This window comes from Lissotriton helveticus, chromosome 2_1 (genome assembly GCF_964261635.1).
Source record: "Lissotriton helveticus chromosome 2_1, aLisHel1.1, whole genome shotgun sequence".
Classification (NCBI taxonomy): Eukaryota; Metazoa; Chordata; class Amphibia; order Caudata; family Salamandridae; genus Lissotriton; species Lissotriton helveticus.
In genome coordinates, this window is record NC_136059.1 from 1,523,292,429 (window position 1) to 1,523,308,334 (window position 15,906).

The 15,906-nt window shown below is 46.7% G+C and overlaps 1 protein-coding gene across 1 annotated transcript in view; it reads left to right on the plus strand.

Annotated features, from left to right (window-relative positions):
- The window catches only part of LOC144818753 (alpha-2-macroglobulin-like), a 1,363,397-nt gene that overhangs the window by 1,170,957 nt on the left and 176,534 nt on the right, over positions 1-15,906 (plus strand). Inside the window, exon 28 of the mRNA XM_078676468.1 lies at positions 9,877-9,951. Within this exon, the coding sequence (XP_078532594.1) occupies positions 9,877-9,951 (75 nt within the window). The remainder of the gene's footprint in view (positions 1-9,876; positions 9,952-15,906) is intronic.

The window sequence follows — 15,906 nt, forward strand, 5'->3', positions numbered from 1 at the left end:
TGGCAGGTGTCTGTCCCCTGGGAGGTCAGTGGGGCTGGCAGGTTTCTCTGCCTGGAGTGGTCTGTGGGGATGGCAGATTCTGTGCCGGGAGAGGTCTGTGGGGCTGGCAGGTTTCTCTGCCCGGGGATGTCTGTGGGTCTGGCAGGTTTCTCTGCCTGGGGAGGTCTGTGGGGCTGGCAAAATTCTGTTCTTGTGGAGGTCTGTGGGGCTGGCAGGTTTCTATGCCTGGAGAGGTCTGTGGAGATGGCAGATTCTGTGCCTGTGGAGGTCTGTGGAACTGGCAGGTTTTGATGCTTGGGGAGGTCTGTGGGGCTGGCACGTTTCTGTGCTTGGGGAGGTCTGTGGGGCTGGCAAGTTTCTGTGCCTGGGGAGGTCTGTGGGACTGGCAGGTTTCTCTGCCTGGGGAGGTCTGTGGGACTGGCAGGTTTCTGTGCTTGGGGAGGTCTGTGGGGCTGGCAGGTTTCTTTGCCTGGAGAGGTTTGTGGGGATGACAGATTCTGTGCCTGTGGAGGTGTGTGGGACTGGCAGGTTTCTGTGCCTGTGGAGGTCTGTGGGGCTGGCTGGTTTCTCTGCCCGGGGAGGTCTATGAGGCTGGCAGGTTTCTGTGCCTGGAGAGGTCTCTGGGGCTGGCAGGTTTCTGTGCCCAGAGAGGTATGTGGGGCTGGCAGGTTTCTCTGCCTGGGGAGGTCTGTGGTACTGGCAGGTTTCTCTGCCTGGGGAGGTCTGTGGTGCTGGCATGATTCTGTGCTTGGGGAGGCCTGTGGCGCTGGCAGGTTTCTCTGCCTGGAGAGGTCTGTGGGGATGGCAGGTTTCTGTGCCTGTATAGGTCTGTAAGACTGGCATGTTTCTCTGCCTGGGGAGGTTTGTGGGGCTGGTAGGAGTCTGTGCTTGGGGAGGCCTGTGGTGCTGGCAGGTTTCTCTGCCTGGAGAGTTGTGTGGGGATGGCAGGTTTCTGTGCCTGTGTAGGTCTGTGAGACTGGCAGGTTTCTGTGCTTGGGGGGGTCTGTGGGTCTAGCAGGTTTCTGTGCCCGGGGAGGTCAATGGAACTGGCAGGTTTCTGTGCTTGGGGAGGTCTGTGGGTCTAGCAGGTTTCTGTGCCTGGGGAGGTCTGTGGGGCTGGCAGGTTTCTCTGCCTGGGGAGGTCTGTGGGCCTGGCAGGTTTCTCTGCCTGGGGAGGTCTGTGGGCCTGGTAGGATTCTGTGATTGGGGAGGTCTGTGGGGCTGGCAGGTTTCTCTGCCTGGAGAGTTTTGTGAGGATGGCAGATTCTGTGCCTGTGGAGGTCTGTGGGACTGGCAGGTTTCTGTGCTTGGGGAGGTCTGTGGGGCTAGCAAGTTTCTGTGCCTGGGGAGATCTGTAGGACTGGCTGGATTCTCTGCCCGAGGAGGTCTGTGGGACTGGCAGGTTTCTGTCCCCTGGGAGGTCAGTGGGGCTGGCAGGTTTCTCTGCCTGGAGTGGTCTGTGGGGATGGCAGATTCTGTGCCGGGAGAGGTCTGTGGGGCTGGCAGGTTTCTCTGCCCGGGGATGTCTGTGGGACTGGCAGGATTCTCTGCCTGGAGAGGTATGTGGGACTGGCAGGTTTCTCTGCCTGGGGAGGTCTGTGGGACTGGCATGTTTCTCTGCCTGAGTTCTGTGGGACTGGCAGGTTTCTGTGCTTGGGAAGGTATGTGGGGCTGGCAGGTTTCTGTGCTTGGGGAGTTCTGTGGGACTGGCAGGTTTCTGTGCTTGTGGGGGTCTCTGGGGATGGCAGGTTTCTGTGTCTGGGAAGGTCTGTTGGGCTGGCTGGTTTCTCTGCCTGGGGAGGTCTGTGGGGCTGGCTGGTGTCTGTGCCCGGAGAGGTCTGTGGGACTGGCATGTTTCTGTGCCTGGGGAGGTCTGTGGGGCTGGCTTGGTTCTCTACTTGGGGAGGTCTGTGAGGCTGGCAGGTTTCTGTGCCCGGAGAGGTCTGTGGGGCTGTCAGGTTTCTGTACCCGGAGAGGTCTGTGTGCCCGGAGAGGTCTGGGGGCTGACAGGTTTCTCTGCCTGCAGAGGTCTGTGGGTTTGCCAGGTTTCTGGGGCAGGATGCTGGGTGATCTTGTCACACTCACAGAGTCAGGGATTTGGAGCCATTTATGGACCAGAAACATTGATCCTTTTACTGCTACTGAGCGGAGTACGACGGCTTCAGGACGGAAAAGTGTTAAAAAAAAGTCCAGAAAGAGAAGAGAGTTACACGCGCTGGTGCCTGTTTTCACGGAAGTCACGTGCAACCTCAGGTAGAACATGCTTTGTAACGTAGAAAGGCCGTAAATGTTAATTGTTTCCTTTCACATCAATGGGGTAGGATTGGTGGCTCTTTGCGACAGCAGTAAACAGAGAGGAAGTACATGGTATGCAGTGCCATGAGAATTATGCTGCAGGTACTCAATTATGCAGCAGGAAAAGGCAAATTATGCGGTCTAATGCCGCACATTTTGTGATACTTATACTTAATTTTTTGTAAATTTTGCACCTTTTAAGACTATTCTGGCAAATGTTTCACCTCAGTCTCAATTTAACAACCAAACAAAAAAGAGTAACTGAAAGGAGGCCTGACAATTTTAGCGAAGGGCATTCAACTGTGCAGCAATGCATGTTGCTGTATTTTAGTAACTTTTATCTGTTTCAGCTAGAAACCATTTTTTCTGCAAGCTGCAATTTATGTAGCATCACTGGCACCACAGCCCCAATCCTCAACCTCTCTGCCCCAACCCTCCCCCCTACTCCACCCACTCACACCCTGATGTCCAGTTCAGCTGGACCCACCCCTTCAGAACTGACATCACTCGGGAACTAGAAATCAGCGACAAGAAATCGGGTCAGTTTTAGGGGGAAGTGGGTACCACTTTGCCTTGACAAAGTCGGACGATACCAGGAAACTTCTCCCAAAGTCACAGACGAAGGTGTAAATTCATAGGTGAAGGGTACAATTTTCTTGCGCCCACAAACTTCAACGACGATTTTTAAAATCCGCAAATGAACATAAATCGCAGGTGAAACTGCACTTTTAATATTTAATGTGTACCATAACACCCCCCCCCCCCTCTTTTCCAAACAACCTTCATGTACCAAAGGCACCTTTCTTTTACTAAATGCCTTCACTCTAAAATGGAGACCTTATGACCACAAGTGGTCATAGCAATGAATTTTGGGTGGGGTGCACTTGTCTGCGGGGGGTGGCATAGACTGGGGGATCAGACAGACTCACCTGCACGGGCCGCAGAAGACGGGGCAAACAAGGCTAGCCAGAGAAATAATTAAATTATGGCCGGTGGTCGCCGTAGCACGTTACCTCTCAATTGTCTCCACTCTGGCCTCTGGGATGCTTCCTCGCTTCACCAGTCAGCAATGCGCATGACAGTTGGTCACCAGCCCCACCCTAAGGGTGCAGACCTGGCGGCAGAGACATCTGCATGCTGCGCAGTGTGCACCATTACCATTTTTTTTAACTTTACCATTTAATTTATGAAGAAAAGTCTAGAGCGAGCGTAACTTACATAACCTACGTATATTTGTTAATTACCTATCCCAGACAGTCACGGATGTGTAGTGCTTGCTGGCATCGCTGAGGGGGCCCATGGAGCACTAGGGCTCCCACGCAACGCGGGGGCTGCGGGGGCCTGTGTTACGCCCCTGGGGCCTGGTTATGCCCTTGCTTATAATTCCACGCCACACAATTCAACTATAAATAATTTAACCCTACAACATTCCATACCACATAATTACAATCCTAAAATACACATATTTCAACTTCACACCACATAATTCCACATCACAGAATAACATTCCACACAACTTAATACCACTCCCAACCACATAATTCCACTCCACACAACTCAACTACACATAATTCCACTTCAAACTATATAATTACACTTCACACAACCTATTTACACTCAACTCTAAAACACATATTTACCCTCCACAAAATACAACTCTAAAACATATTGCATAATTCCACTCTGCATAGTTATACACCACACCATGCCACATAATTCAACATGTCACACAATTCCACAATTCATCCCCACACAATTTATCACACATAATAACACTCTACATAATACCACTCAGCTCCACATAATTAACCTCCACGTAATTATGCTCTATTCCATACTGCATACATACACTCCACATAAATCCAGTCTATGCCACATAGCAACACTCCACATACAACACTCCACATAGCTACATTTCACACCATGCCTCATAATACCACGCAACATAATTTCACTCAACACCGCAACTTCCACGTCGCACAATTCAACTCTACACATTTCCATTCCACAACACATAATTCACATCAAACTATATAATTCTGACTAACACCACAAATGCACAACACACCACATACATCCAATCTACACCACAAAATTCCACATCATACTACAATATTTAACAGCACATTACATAAGTAAACTCCTCTACATACCACTCCACAACACAAAATACCATTCCAGATAATCGCACTCCAAGACACACAATCCCACTCCACTCAATGCCACAAATTACACTGCACACCATGCCACGCAACACATTTCCACAACTAACAATTCCCATCCAAACCATATATGACTACTTGACACCACACACATTCCCTCCACTCCAAACAGAAAACGCATATGTAAAATACATTCTCTTTTACAACATCAATAGCTCTAACTCCACCTTCCAATGCCTCCCAGCAGATCCTGTTTCTGGAGCTGCAAACTTTCTGGCCGAAGTCAGCTCTGTGGTGCCTCAGAAGAGCAGAGCCCTGTGGTGAATGCTGTCTCTGGGACCACCATCCCATCCTTTCTCCTGTCAGCTCTGCTCTGTGCTGCCTCCTGCTGTCTCTGGGCCCCCACCCATCCTTTTTTCATCCTGGCTCGTGGCTCTGACTGAAGAGGAACAATGTAACTTGTTACTTTGTTTCTCTTCAGTCTTGGGTCAGAGCGAGGGGCTCAGAGCAGGCTGCAGCCGGTAGCTGCCTCAGCTGCCTTAGAGCAAACCTCCCACAGCTCTCTACCGATGAGCTGATGGGGCCCCCTTCATGTACTGAAGACTGCCCCCCCCCGCACCCTGGGGTTTGTTACGCCCCTGGTCTGTTTTACTATGCCTCCTAGGATAATTGATGTAAGATGATTTCACCAGTTTTAGCACTGCTTTCTGATCCCTCAATAAGTTGTTGCCTGCATTGTGGGTAGCTGTTCAAATTGAAAAGCTGATAACTTTTCCTTCTGATACTTGGTATCGGATACTCCGTGCCATTGGGCACATAATTTCAGATAAAGACTGCCACTGAACCTGTGGTTAGCAATTCTCTGCACTGGGTCCATAATGCAGGTAATATTTCTTCTATCCGATACCTGTCTCCTCGCTCCGAGTTTCATACTTATCTTACATACTTAATTAGATCCGACTTTCAGATAGAAGCAAACGTTTACTCGATGCATTGATCACTACATTAGATCTCCACATTTGGTACCTCTGTTCATGCAATCTCTCCCTTTGTTTTTTTGTTATCATCGTTTGCAGCTGTATTAAAAATTGCAAATGAAAACTACCAGTCATAGGCCCCTCACGGCACTATTCAACATTACATTTTAAAATAATAAAATCATGCTTCTAAATGGCATAACTGAATGAGAAATTGAGCAGAAAGGATGGATCTTACATTGGATACACAGGCAGCAGACACTTGAAGCGTTGCATTCAACCAGCAGCAAAATAAAACATTTTAACTCTAGAGCTACCCTTTAAATGGCGTTCTGTTCTAATTGAGATGTGACAACATACTAGCTGAGATATTTATTCTAACACCACCAAATGGAAGTGGTTTCCAGACATAACATCAACTAGGAGAATGCCTTGGTGGAATGATTGTGCAATAAATGTGCATACCAAAGAACTTGGGATTAACTGACACACACAGAAGGATAGCCTTCGCCTCTGTGGTATTCCAAGGTTTGATGCAGAGGTTGTTGGATGGCTCACAAAATGTCTTGTTTTTCCAAGACAACGTGCTGATGTGGAGGCAGACACGTTGGAGCGTGATGAGTAATTGCAAGGGACTCTCACTAAGATGGAGGAAGCAGAATTGACTGTGGCCAAATACAGGTTTTACATGCAAGAGGTGTCAGGGTCCGAAAAAAAAACTTGTGGAAACCATTGAAAGTTCTCCCTCTCCTGTAGGTAAAGAGCTCCTTCCTTTGCGTAGCACAGTATTACGCAAGTTTGTGAACTATTTATGTGACCGTACCATACCACTCCGGAGGTTCAATTCACATTCCTTGCTGGGATTTAACAACCCTGTTCCTAGAGGACAATCATTGGCCTCTGGGCTTCAGAAGTAACCCTGCTCTGTTGTCAATGACTGGCCACTTAGCAGTGATAAGTCATTTTGAACGAGAACAGTTATCAGAACAAATAATAGCCTTAGCACGTGTCCCATTAATCTTAGTGATGGCAAATGGGACTCACATTCGTTCTCAGGACCATCTTAGACTTTCTGGCTGCAACCCAAGCAAAGGGGATTGTAGAATTGATCCTGACAGAGAGGATGGCACTTCATCTAAATAGGAGAATGATTAGTGGAGAGTCAAAGACCTTGGAGGTAGAAGAAGGGGTTAGCCATCTTGGATTTAGGGTTCTTGTGAATATTTGGAATGGACCAAAGACGAAATTTTGTAAAAGAGGATGAGGAATTGGAGAGAAAATAGTTAGGATTGGTTAGGGAGAATTATCCATTTACGGGCTAGTGCACAGTATAGGACTCACCACCAACATTACTGGACCCTAGTAGATAACATCTAAAGAAGGAAAACTGTGCTAGAAACACAGACTAAAGCACTCCTGACTCCTTCTGGCACCCAGGGTGAGACTTGCTTCCAAGAGGCAATAGGATGAAGTCCTGTTTGCCTGCTTAAGGGACACAAAAAGCAGAAGGACTTGTGACTAAAGAGCAGCCGGCTACAGAGGCTGTACCCTGCATGAACCCTGGATGGAGAGAGAGCCGGTGCAGAGACACCTGCCCTGAGGAACTGGGAGATGGAGAAGTGACCAGAAGTAAGTTTCCCAGTAGTTGTAAAAACTTGGCATTTAGTTAGTTTTTCCAGCTCTCGAAGTCCGGGGAAAGATGCTAAGGGTTCCCCAGGGATGTCACATCATAGGTTTAGGTACAGCCTGTGACCGTAGCCAAACCGTAAGGGTGTTGATGAAGAAAGGAGACCTAGAGGGGATAAAGAAATACATTACTGCAATGTTTTTTTAAGCCATATGACCAGTGGAACAAAACTATAGTCCTTACTAATGCATGCACGTATGATTTAGTAGCCGTCTGGATGCAACCTAGTTACAAACGCAAGAGGGTGGTTGCGCCTGCTTCACTTACGATGAAAGGTGCAAAGAGTACTTACTCCACCAGAGGTATTGGCTTGTTGGTAGGGCATACAATATTTCAGAAGCTATGTGGGGGATACATCCTTTGAATTACATACTGATCATAAACGTTTTGTGGATTTGTTTTTGTCAAAAGGTGTAAGCAGAGCTATGCCTGTATTACCAAGTGGCTAATAAGCTGCAAAGGTAGTCACTTAGCACCAAGAATGTCTTGGGCACCCCAGGGTTGGACTCCTGGGCTAGGTGAGGGAAATGCCCACTTCCCATAGGAAATGCACTGTTCTAGTGCTCTTGCTGGCCAAGAAAATAATGCCTTGTTGTTGGGCATAGGGGCGGGGGTCTCCAAAGTATAAACAGTGGCTTGACTCCCTCGTCTACTGTAATGAACACCTTGAACTGTGTGCTGAATAATGCCACATTCGTCTAGACCCAGAGACATTTAGAGTCCACTAAAAACCTATTTACTATTGCAACTCAATAACATAACATTTGGTGTCTGTGCTGTATGATACTGCCTACTCGACCTGAACTGTGGCTGTTGACCGGCCTGGATAATGCTCTGCTGGTTTCCCTTTCCAAAATAACACATGTACTTTGGATCATGCTGTAAACATTAGTTGGGTAATGTCTGATGACCGAATGGCAGAGCAGTACAGTTATTTAATAAATCCTACTTAGTAACATCTACTGTCATTTAAAGATGTGAAATGGTATACCAGTTTCCTTCTCCTGACAACATAGTGTCATACTTTGATTGTGCTTCTTTCTATTTAACCTATCCATGTTAGGGTTACTTGAAAACAATGGATATGTATATTTTTTACGTATATACTGGTGCAAAGAATGTGAATGTAGACTCTCTGTCTAATCTGCTGTTGGGGGCTAATGGTCATGTGTAAGAGGATGAATGGGTGGTGGCAGATGTAAAGAAATCTTGTTGTAGAGCCTTGTTTGAAAATGAGTGGACACAGGTGGTGCTAGATGATGATACCATGCAATCGCTTATAAAACAGTTCCCTGTGGAAGTGATGTTGGGGTGTGTGGGATGTTGAACTTTGATGGTTTTAAACCACTATGATCCGAAATGTCATTCTGGATGGAGTAGTGCAAAGGTGTGATAGGTTTATTCATCCAACAGAATTGAGAGTAAGATTCGTTAGAATGTCCGCCATGGCCAGTGGCTGAGGCATTGAAAGGTTTGTCCGGGTTTGTATGGCTTGCAAATTAAGTGATATGCCGCATCTAGTGATGGAAACACCCATATTACTTGTTGAGTTCTCCAACAGAGCTTGGGAGAAATAGAGTGGTGGATGTCAGGTTTGGAAGCAGATAAGCTCAGCTATTGATTGATTATTTTTAATGGTGGCCTTAAGTGGCATTCTTGAAGGTGAGCAAATCTTTAAAGTTGGTGATTTCTTTTAGAAGGTTTTTACGAGGGAATTTTGTGTGGGGAACATGTTGACAGAAACAGGCCCTAGTATGTATTGGGAAAGTTTGAGACATTTTTGAGACTGGAAGGGATCAAGCATCACAGGATTGAGTTGTGTCATCCATGTGCAAATGGACTGGTTGAATGTTGTCAATAGGGTGCTTTTTGAGAGTGTAGCTAACTGTACAGAGTGGGCTGGATTGGAGGCAGGAAGTTAAGATAATAGCGAGGAGCTACAGAACAGCGCCACATTCTTCCACTGTGGATACACCCTTCTTCTTGTTGATGGGTAGAGTACCATGTAAAAAGCTTGTGCCCACGTGGATTAGAAGGGTGGAAGGAAAGCTCATTGACAAGGTGCTGTGTCTGACAGGGTTAGGTGCAAATAGGATCGATATGTTGCTAGGCACAAAGACAAACTAAGGCAAGAGTTGGAGGGTTTAAGAAGTTGAATTTGTAAAAGCCTATGTGGGCAGTCTAGATAGTGAGGGGTAGTTGTGTGGTTCTGGAGAATGGGAAAACGTGGAATATGTGTAAGGTCATGGAACACAGTGTTGTTCGAGAGATTGGACCCTGTACTGAGGGAAGGTGCAGATGTTCGTATGAAAATCATCACTTGGAAAAAGCATGTGAATAATTAGACATTTTTGGTACAGGTTGCCTTGCCAGGATTAGTTGATTTTCTTTATTTACTATTATATTTATGAATGTTTATTTTGTTCTTCTTTATTGTATTCCCTTTCCTCTCCCACCCTCCCTACCCTCTTCTTCCCTTATTTCTCTTCCCTTTCTTATATTGAAATGCTTGCCTGCTCATTGAGTAGCACCACTTTTGGTTCAAGTTGAAATTTTTGGAAAGAGGAACTTGCGATGGTCTTGCTCTTTAAAACAATATTGTGTGGATTCTGGAATGTGAATAATATTTTGACAGTAGCTGTGCCATACAGGAAATGGTTGCTGTTGACTCATCTCTTCATAAATACCAATATTTTATCCACATTCCAGTGTGTTGGACGATTCAAAACTCATGCCACCTGTGTTCTTTCTCTAGGGGGGCGTGGACGATGAGGTCACACTCTCTGCCTATATCACAATCGCACTTCTGGAGTATCCACTCAACATCACTGTAAGTATCCTATAAAATCTCTCATTTTAATTTAAACAGGGAGCTATGAAAACGTAGTGTTTTAAATTAATCTAATGATGCATTCCCTTGTTCTGGATTCTACTACTGTGTCATGGTTGAGACAATCCCTTTGATGTCATGTGGATCTGAGATCCAAGGCTCATTAATGTATGGTAAATGTTATTCTCCACCCTATATGAGAGGTGACTTCAAATCCCCTGCCTGCTACAGTCGGTAGGGCTACACCTGCTAAGTTGGTGAATGGTAACCAACAGCCACTGATAGCACAGAACAACCTATATCTTGTCAGAATGCAGCACTGGTTGTCGGGGTTTTGTCTTCTGCCTCTCAACGTAAGAGAAGAAAGACAATCATTTGAAAGCTGATGCCTAGTTGGCTAGCAGAAAATGTATATAATTGATTAGGTGTTTGCGCTTTTACTGATGTCCAATAGTGAACTGAATTCTGTCATTCATAGAGTTAACTATGCTGTGCATCTCTTCAGTGGGAGAAAAATCAGTTCGACTTGGACTTTACGTGACCTTCACCTCTACATGACAGTCTGTGCAGTACTGGTGACGTTCTCTTAGTGACAGGCTAGAAAAATAGGTATTTCACAGACTGGGCCTTAACGTGCACAAGTACAAATCAAATTTACAACCGTACTGCACTATTCATTTGCAGCGTGCCATCCTGTACGTTATAGAAGCTAAAGCTTATACCTCACTGGAAAGATTAGAAAACATATTTGCATTTTCAAACCAGATCCAAGGACGGCAAAAGTATGGATACTAATACATCAGCAGGGCATAACGTCATCATGTATCACTATTATCCCATTCTCCTACCTGCCACGCGGCCAGTTCAGGAAGAGCTGGACAAACAATGGGCCCAAGTATCTGGGTCTTTCGATGATCAAATCTACGTCACATAGAGGATGCAAATTGCTCTTTAAGGGTGGTCAGCAAAGAGGAATACAGGAGTGGATCTAGCTTTCCTAGACCTACATTTGATCTGATCGAAAAGTAACGAGGACAAAAAAAGAAGATGATTCTCCATCACTATGGTTATAAAGTCATGGGCATCTTTGAAGGTGCTGAATGCCTTTCCATTGCCTAGTTTTGACAGTTACAGCCAGAATAGGAAATATGTTGAAGGTAAATGTTCTGCATTCAATGGTTAGCTCTCTGACCCTACAAGAGTTTACGGTGAAAGCAGGTCAATGCTATGGCCCTACTTCTAGCCTCTTTCAGAATTTTGTGGAGTGGAAAAAAGCACTGAAGAGAGAATTCAGACCAATCTTTGATCTAAACATGGTAAATAGGTGGATCAAAAATGGAAACATTTAATTTGGTTGCTCCCCAATACATTTTTCCCCTCTCAGTCCAGGGACGTGGGTGTGCACTGTAGATCCACAAGATGCCTACTTCTACATTCCAACCTCAATGAAGGACAAAAAATACCTGAGATTTGTAGTAGGTACATCACAATATCAGGTTATTGGACCTGGTCCTTTTTGCAGGTTTATCCCCAAACCTTTTGCCTTTTGCCTCCTATTTTCTGAACCTGTTTTTTGTTGGCTTTAGGACTCTGGGCACTTTACCACCGCTGATCAACGCTAAAGTGCATATGGTCCCTGTGAAAATTATGATTATGATTGGTTACCCATGATTGGCATGTATGATTTACAGATAGGTCCCTAGTAATTTGCATTGTGTGTGCGTAGGGCCTGTAAATCAAATGCTACAAGTGGACTGATTGTGCCACCTAGACAAGTAGCCTTTCAAATGTGTCTCAGACATATCACTGCAGTGTCTGCGTGCACAGTTTTAAACTGCCATGTCGACCTGGTGAGTGCACCCACTTGCCAAACCTAACTGCTCCCTTTTATTACATGTAAGTAACTCCTAAGGTAGGCCCAAGGTAGCCCCATGGGCAGGGGGCAGTGTATGTGAAAGGTAGGTCATGTACTGGTGTGTTTTACATGACCTGATAGTGAAATACTGCCAGTTTCTTTTTTCACTATTGAAAGGACTAGCTCTCCCATAGGCTATCATTGGAACTGCCTGGTTACATTTTATGAGTGTAACTTTCAATTAAGAACAGCTAGAGATCTAGAGTTTGGGCTCCCCGAACTCCAAATTTAATAACACATCTTTTAGTAAAGTTGGTTTTTAAATTGTGTGTTTGAAAATGGCACTTTAACAAAGTGGTAATATTCTTGTCTACCCATCCTGTGCCTCTGCTTGCCTGTGGATTCACCACCTGGTTTTAGACTGACAGGGACTGTATTTGCATTCACTCTAGACACTCACATAAAGCATATGCTGATGGATCATTCTGGGTTAGAGTGGTGGGGAGGGGTTGTTACTAGCACCTGAATAGGCTGTGGCTGCCCTGAACAATGCTGTCTCCTCCCCCTGTAGTGTAGCTGGATCAGGTAGGACAGAACCAGTTTTACTTTCTGAACAAAGACTTCATAGGGAAAAAGAGGTATACATATTAGACCTAAACCCCCATAACTTTAGATTGCTTCTGGACTAAGAGGACCCTGCCAAGAAGAAGAGCTGAAGAGCTTCCAGGAGGAGTACTGCCCCTTTGCTGTATGTTGCTTTGCTGAGTTGGCCTGCAGTTGCTGCTTCCGTCTGTGGGCAGTGGAAAGCACAGGCCTTTTGCCTTGCAGTGGTATTCTGCTTAAGAAGATTCTCCAAGGGATTGAAGTAGAGCTTGTCTCCTGTTAAGATGTCTCAAGGACACAAATACTTCACCTACAGCATCATTGAATTCCACTGCTGGGAGTTCTGACCTTCCTATGGTGCCAAATCTAGATCTGGATCCTTGGAGGCTGTTCCTGCTGCAGTGATGTACAAAGAACTGAGGAAACAAACAAAATCAACACTTTGCCCTTCTTGCTGTTGTATTTTCTGACACAGCACCGCAGTGCGGGAGAAATTCCAGACGCACAGCCCCGTGCAACTAAAGAAATCCATGGAGTGCCTGCCAGCAGCCCGAAAAATCACTGCACGCTGAGTCCAGCGCACCGGTCTCCAAAGTCTGCGACCACCACCCTGACTCCGAAGCAGACCCTGCTGTGCGGCTAAAATAAACAATGCAACGTGGGACCGCAGCTGAAGAAATTAATGTGGTATCTGTTTGCCGCCACATCAACCTCCAGCATGTACGTATATCCGACTCAGCACAGGCAGTCCAGAACCATCTTGAAATTGATGCATCACTTCCCAGACAGTCGGGATCCGAACCATCACTTCTCCTGCGTGCAGCAAAACTGTCTCATCTCCTCCCCAAGAACTCAGGAAAAGACGCATTGCTGTGTTTCCCTCCTCTGCGGCTGTTTTGCCTTGTGAATATTGAAGCATTTGCGGTACTGTGAGTAGAAATCATGCATCCATAGTTTCCCATGAACAGAATTGCTTGAAACCTTTTAAAAGTCATATTTTGAATTGTGTATGTTGGAGTTTTATTGTTTCAGTCTTGTTTGGTGTAGATAACAATACTTTATTGTTCTAAACTGGTGTGGTGTCCTTTTATAGTGTTTTCACTGTGTTGCTGTGTGTGTGTTATTTACAAATACTTTACACATTACCTCTGAGATATGCCTGTATGCTGGTGCCAAGCTACCTAGGTGGTGAGCAGAAGTTATCTATGTGTGTATGCCCCTTATCCTGACTAGAAAAAAAGGTCCATACTTGGAAAGGGTGCATACCACTGCCAACTAGAGACCCCCATTTCCAACACAAGTGGTCTGAAATCTGCCCCTTAAACATTTTCCAAATGCATGGCATTTGTAGCAGCCCATCTTTGATGCTAAGAAATATTCATCTATGCATATCAAGATGACTACCTAATAAAGACTCACAACTCTTAAAAAGTAGACTAGGTGCCAGAATGCAATACTGTTCAGTTGCACTAACCTAAGATATCCTGACCCCGCGGGAGCGATGTTCGTGTACGGTCCGACCACACCCTCTAAAGCTAGGTGGCAGTACAAGTTGCAATGAAGGGAATAGCGGAATGGAACAATATAATAAACTAGATTTGATCCATTGCTTCACTGGTCACCCTCATCTGCACTTACTGGATTGGCTTCACCTCTGTCTGTAATCATTAGGTGGCTATCAAGTATGTAGTGAAAGCTACGAGACAAGCATGAACAAATTACTCACTGACACAGCTTTCCTCTCCACACACACATTTCTACATACAACCACTCACTCGTTATTACCTTTCAGATGGAAAAAACACAAGTTACCCTAGATTGGCTTCTTATTGTTAATGTACCATTGCAGTCTTGGGTCACCAGTTTCTTCACTGGCTCAATAACGGATTGAATGTTATAACACATAACAACAAGTATAAATCGTTTTAGTTTAGATCATGCACCATGGCAGTTGCTCATCAAGTTTGCATGGTAGCGGTACCCTCAAACGGTGGGGCATAGTGCCAATATCGGCCCACTCACCGGCCCGCACGCAGCAGCATGCATGTCGCAGAAATAAGCAGAGAAGGCAACTTTTGTAGGAGAAAAGTAGCTGCAGGTTTATTAGCATATACACATGCCAACAAGGTGGGTTATCTTACAGACGATCCAAAGGCAAGCCGCCCCTCGCGACCTACCACCTGATGGGCCAATTTGCAACGTGGCCTTAGCCAATCGTTGCTTAGCGGTTGTGGTGAGGAGATAGCCCCTCCCATTTCCGGTGAACCATTGGTCCACCCTCCTGCTCACGCCCCCCCCTACGAGGGGCGGAGAGTTCAAGCGACCCCCGGTTGTACAGGTTTCCAACCGCCCGTAGGATAGCGGGGCGCCGTCGCACCCCCAGGGTCCACCGCAAAGACTTCCTGGGGATATTAGGCCTCAGCATCCTATTGTGCTCCTGAAGAGGGTACTCCCGGGTACCTTTCCGCCTCTGGATCGCCCTGTAACTCCGCCTGCAACACAAATGAGAAAAGGTTAGAAGACATAACCCCCCCACCCTGAAAGCGCCGGGTATGCGGAAGGGAGGGAAACGGCGTCAGGGTGAGGGGACAGCGGACAAAGAGGCCGCTCGGTGGGCGGGGGAGGAATATATACTCTCCCCTGCCCACATCATGCCGGAAGTGACGCGCGGGACCCTCCGGGGTCTCAGAGCGCTGGGCTGCCCCGTGTGCCATCTTGTGGCACTACGGTGGCCGCCCTCTTACTTGTGTCCCCTGCGGGACGTGTCGGTCGGCCTGCATAGTGCCAATATCGGCCCACTCACCAGCCCGCTCGCAGCAACATGCATGTCGCAGAAATAAGCAGACAAGACAACTTTTGTTGGAGAAAAGTAGCTGCAGGTTTATTAGCATATACACATGCCAACAAGGTGGGTTATCTTACAGACGATCCAAAGGCAAGCCGACCCTCGCGACCTACCACATGATGGGCCAATTTGCAACGTGGCCTTAGCCAATCGTTGCTTAGCGGTTGTGGTGAGGAGATAGCCCCTCCCATTTCCGGTGAACCATTGGTCCACCCTCCTGCTCATGCCCCCCCGTACGAGGGGCGGAGCGTTCAAGCGACCCCCGGTTGTACAGGTTTCCAACCGCCCGTAGGATAGCGGGGCGCCGTCGCACCCCCAGGGTCCACCGCACAGACTTCCTGGGCATATTAGGCCTCAGCATCCTATTGTGCTCCTGAAGAGGGTACTCCCGGGTACCTTTCCGCCTCTGGATCGCCCTGTAACTCTGCCACAGCCCTGGGTGTGGCGACCGTCGCAGCCAGGGCCCCCCACCAAGGCCGGCATTCCTCCTAGCTGTTCTTTACTTGCTATTACTAGGGCCTGATCCCTATCCAGCAAAAACAGGTCCATACAAAAGTGGACCGCTGACCCAAACGTCCTGAAACACCATGGGAAATTGGCGTGTGGCACACATGTCAATAAAGCCAAGTCTCTGCTCAAAAGATTGCGCATG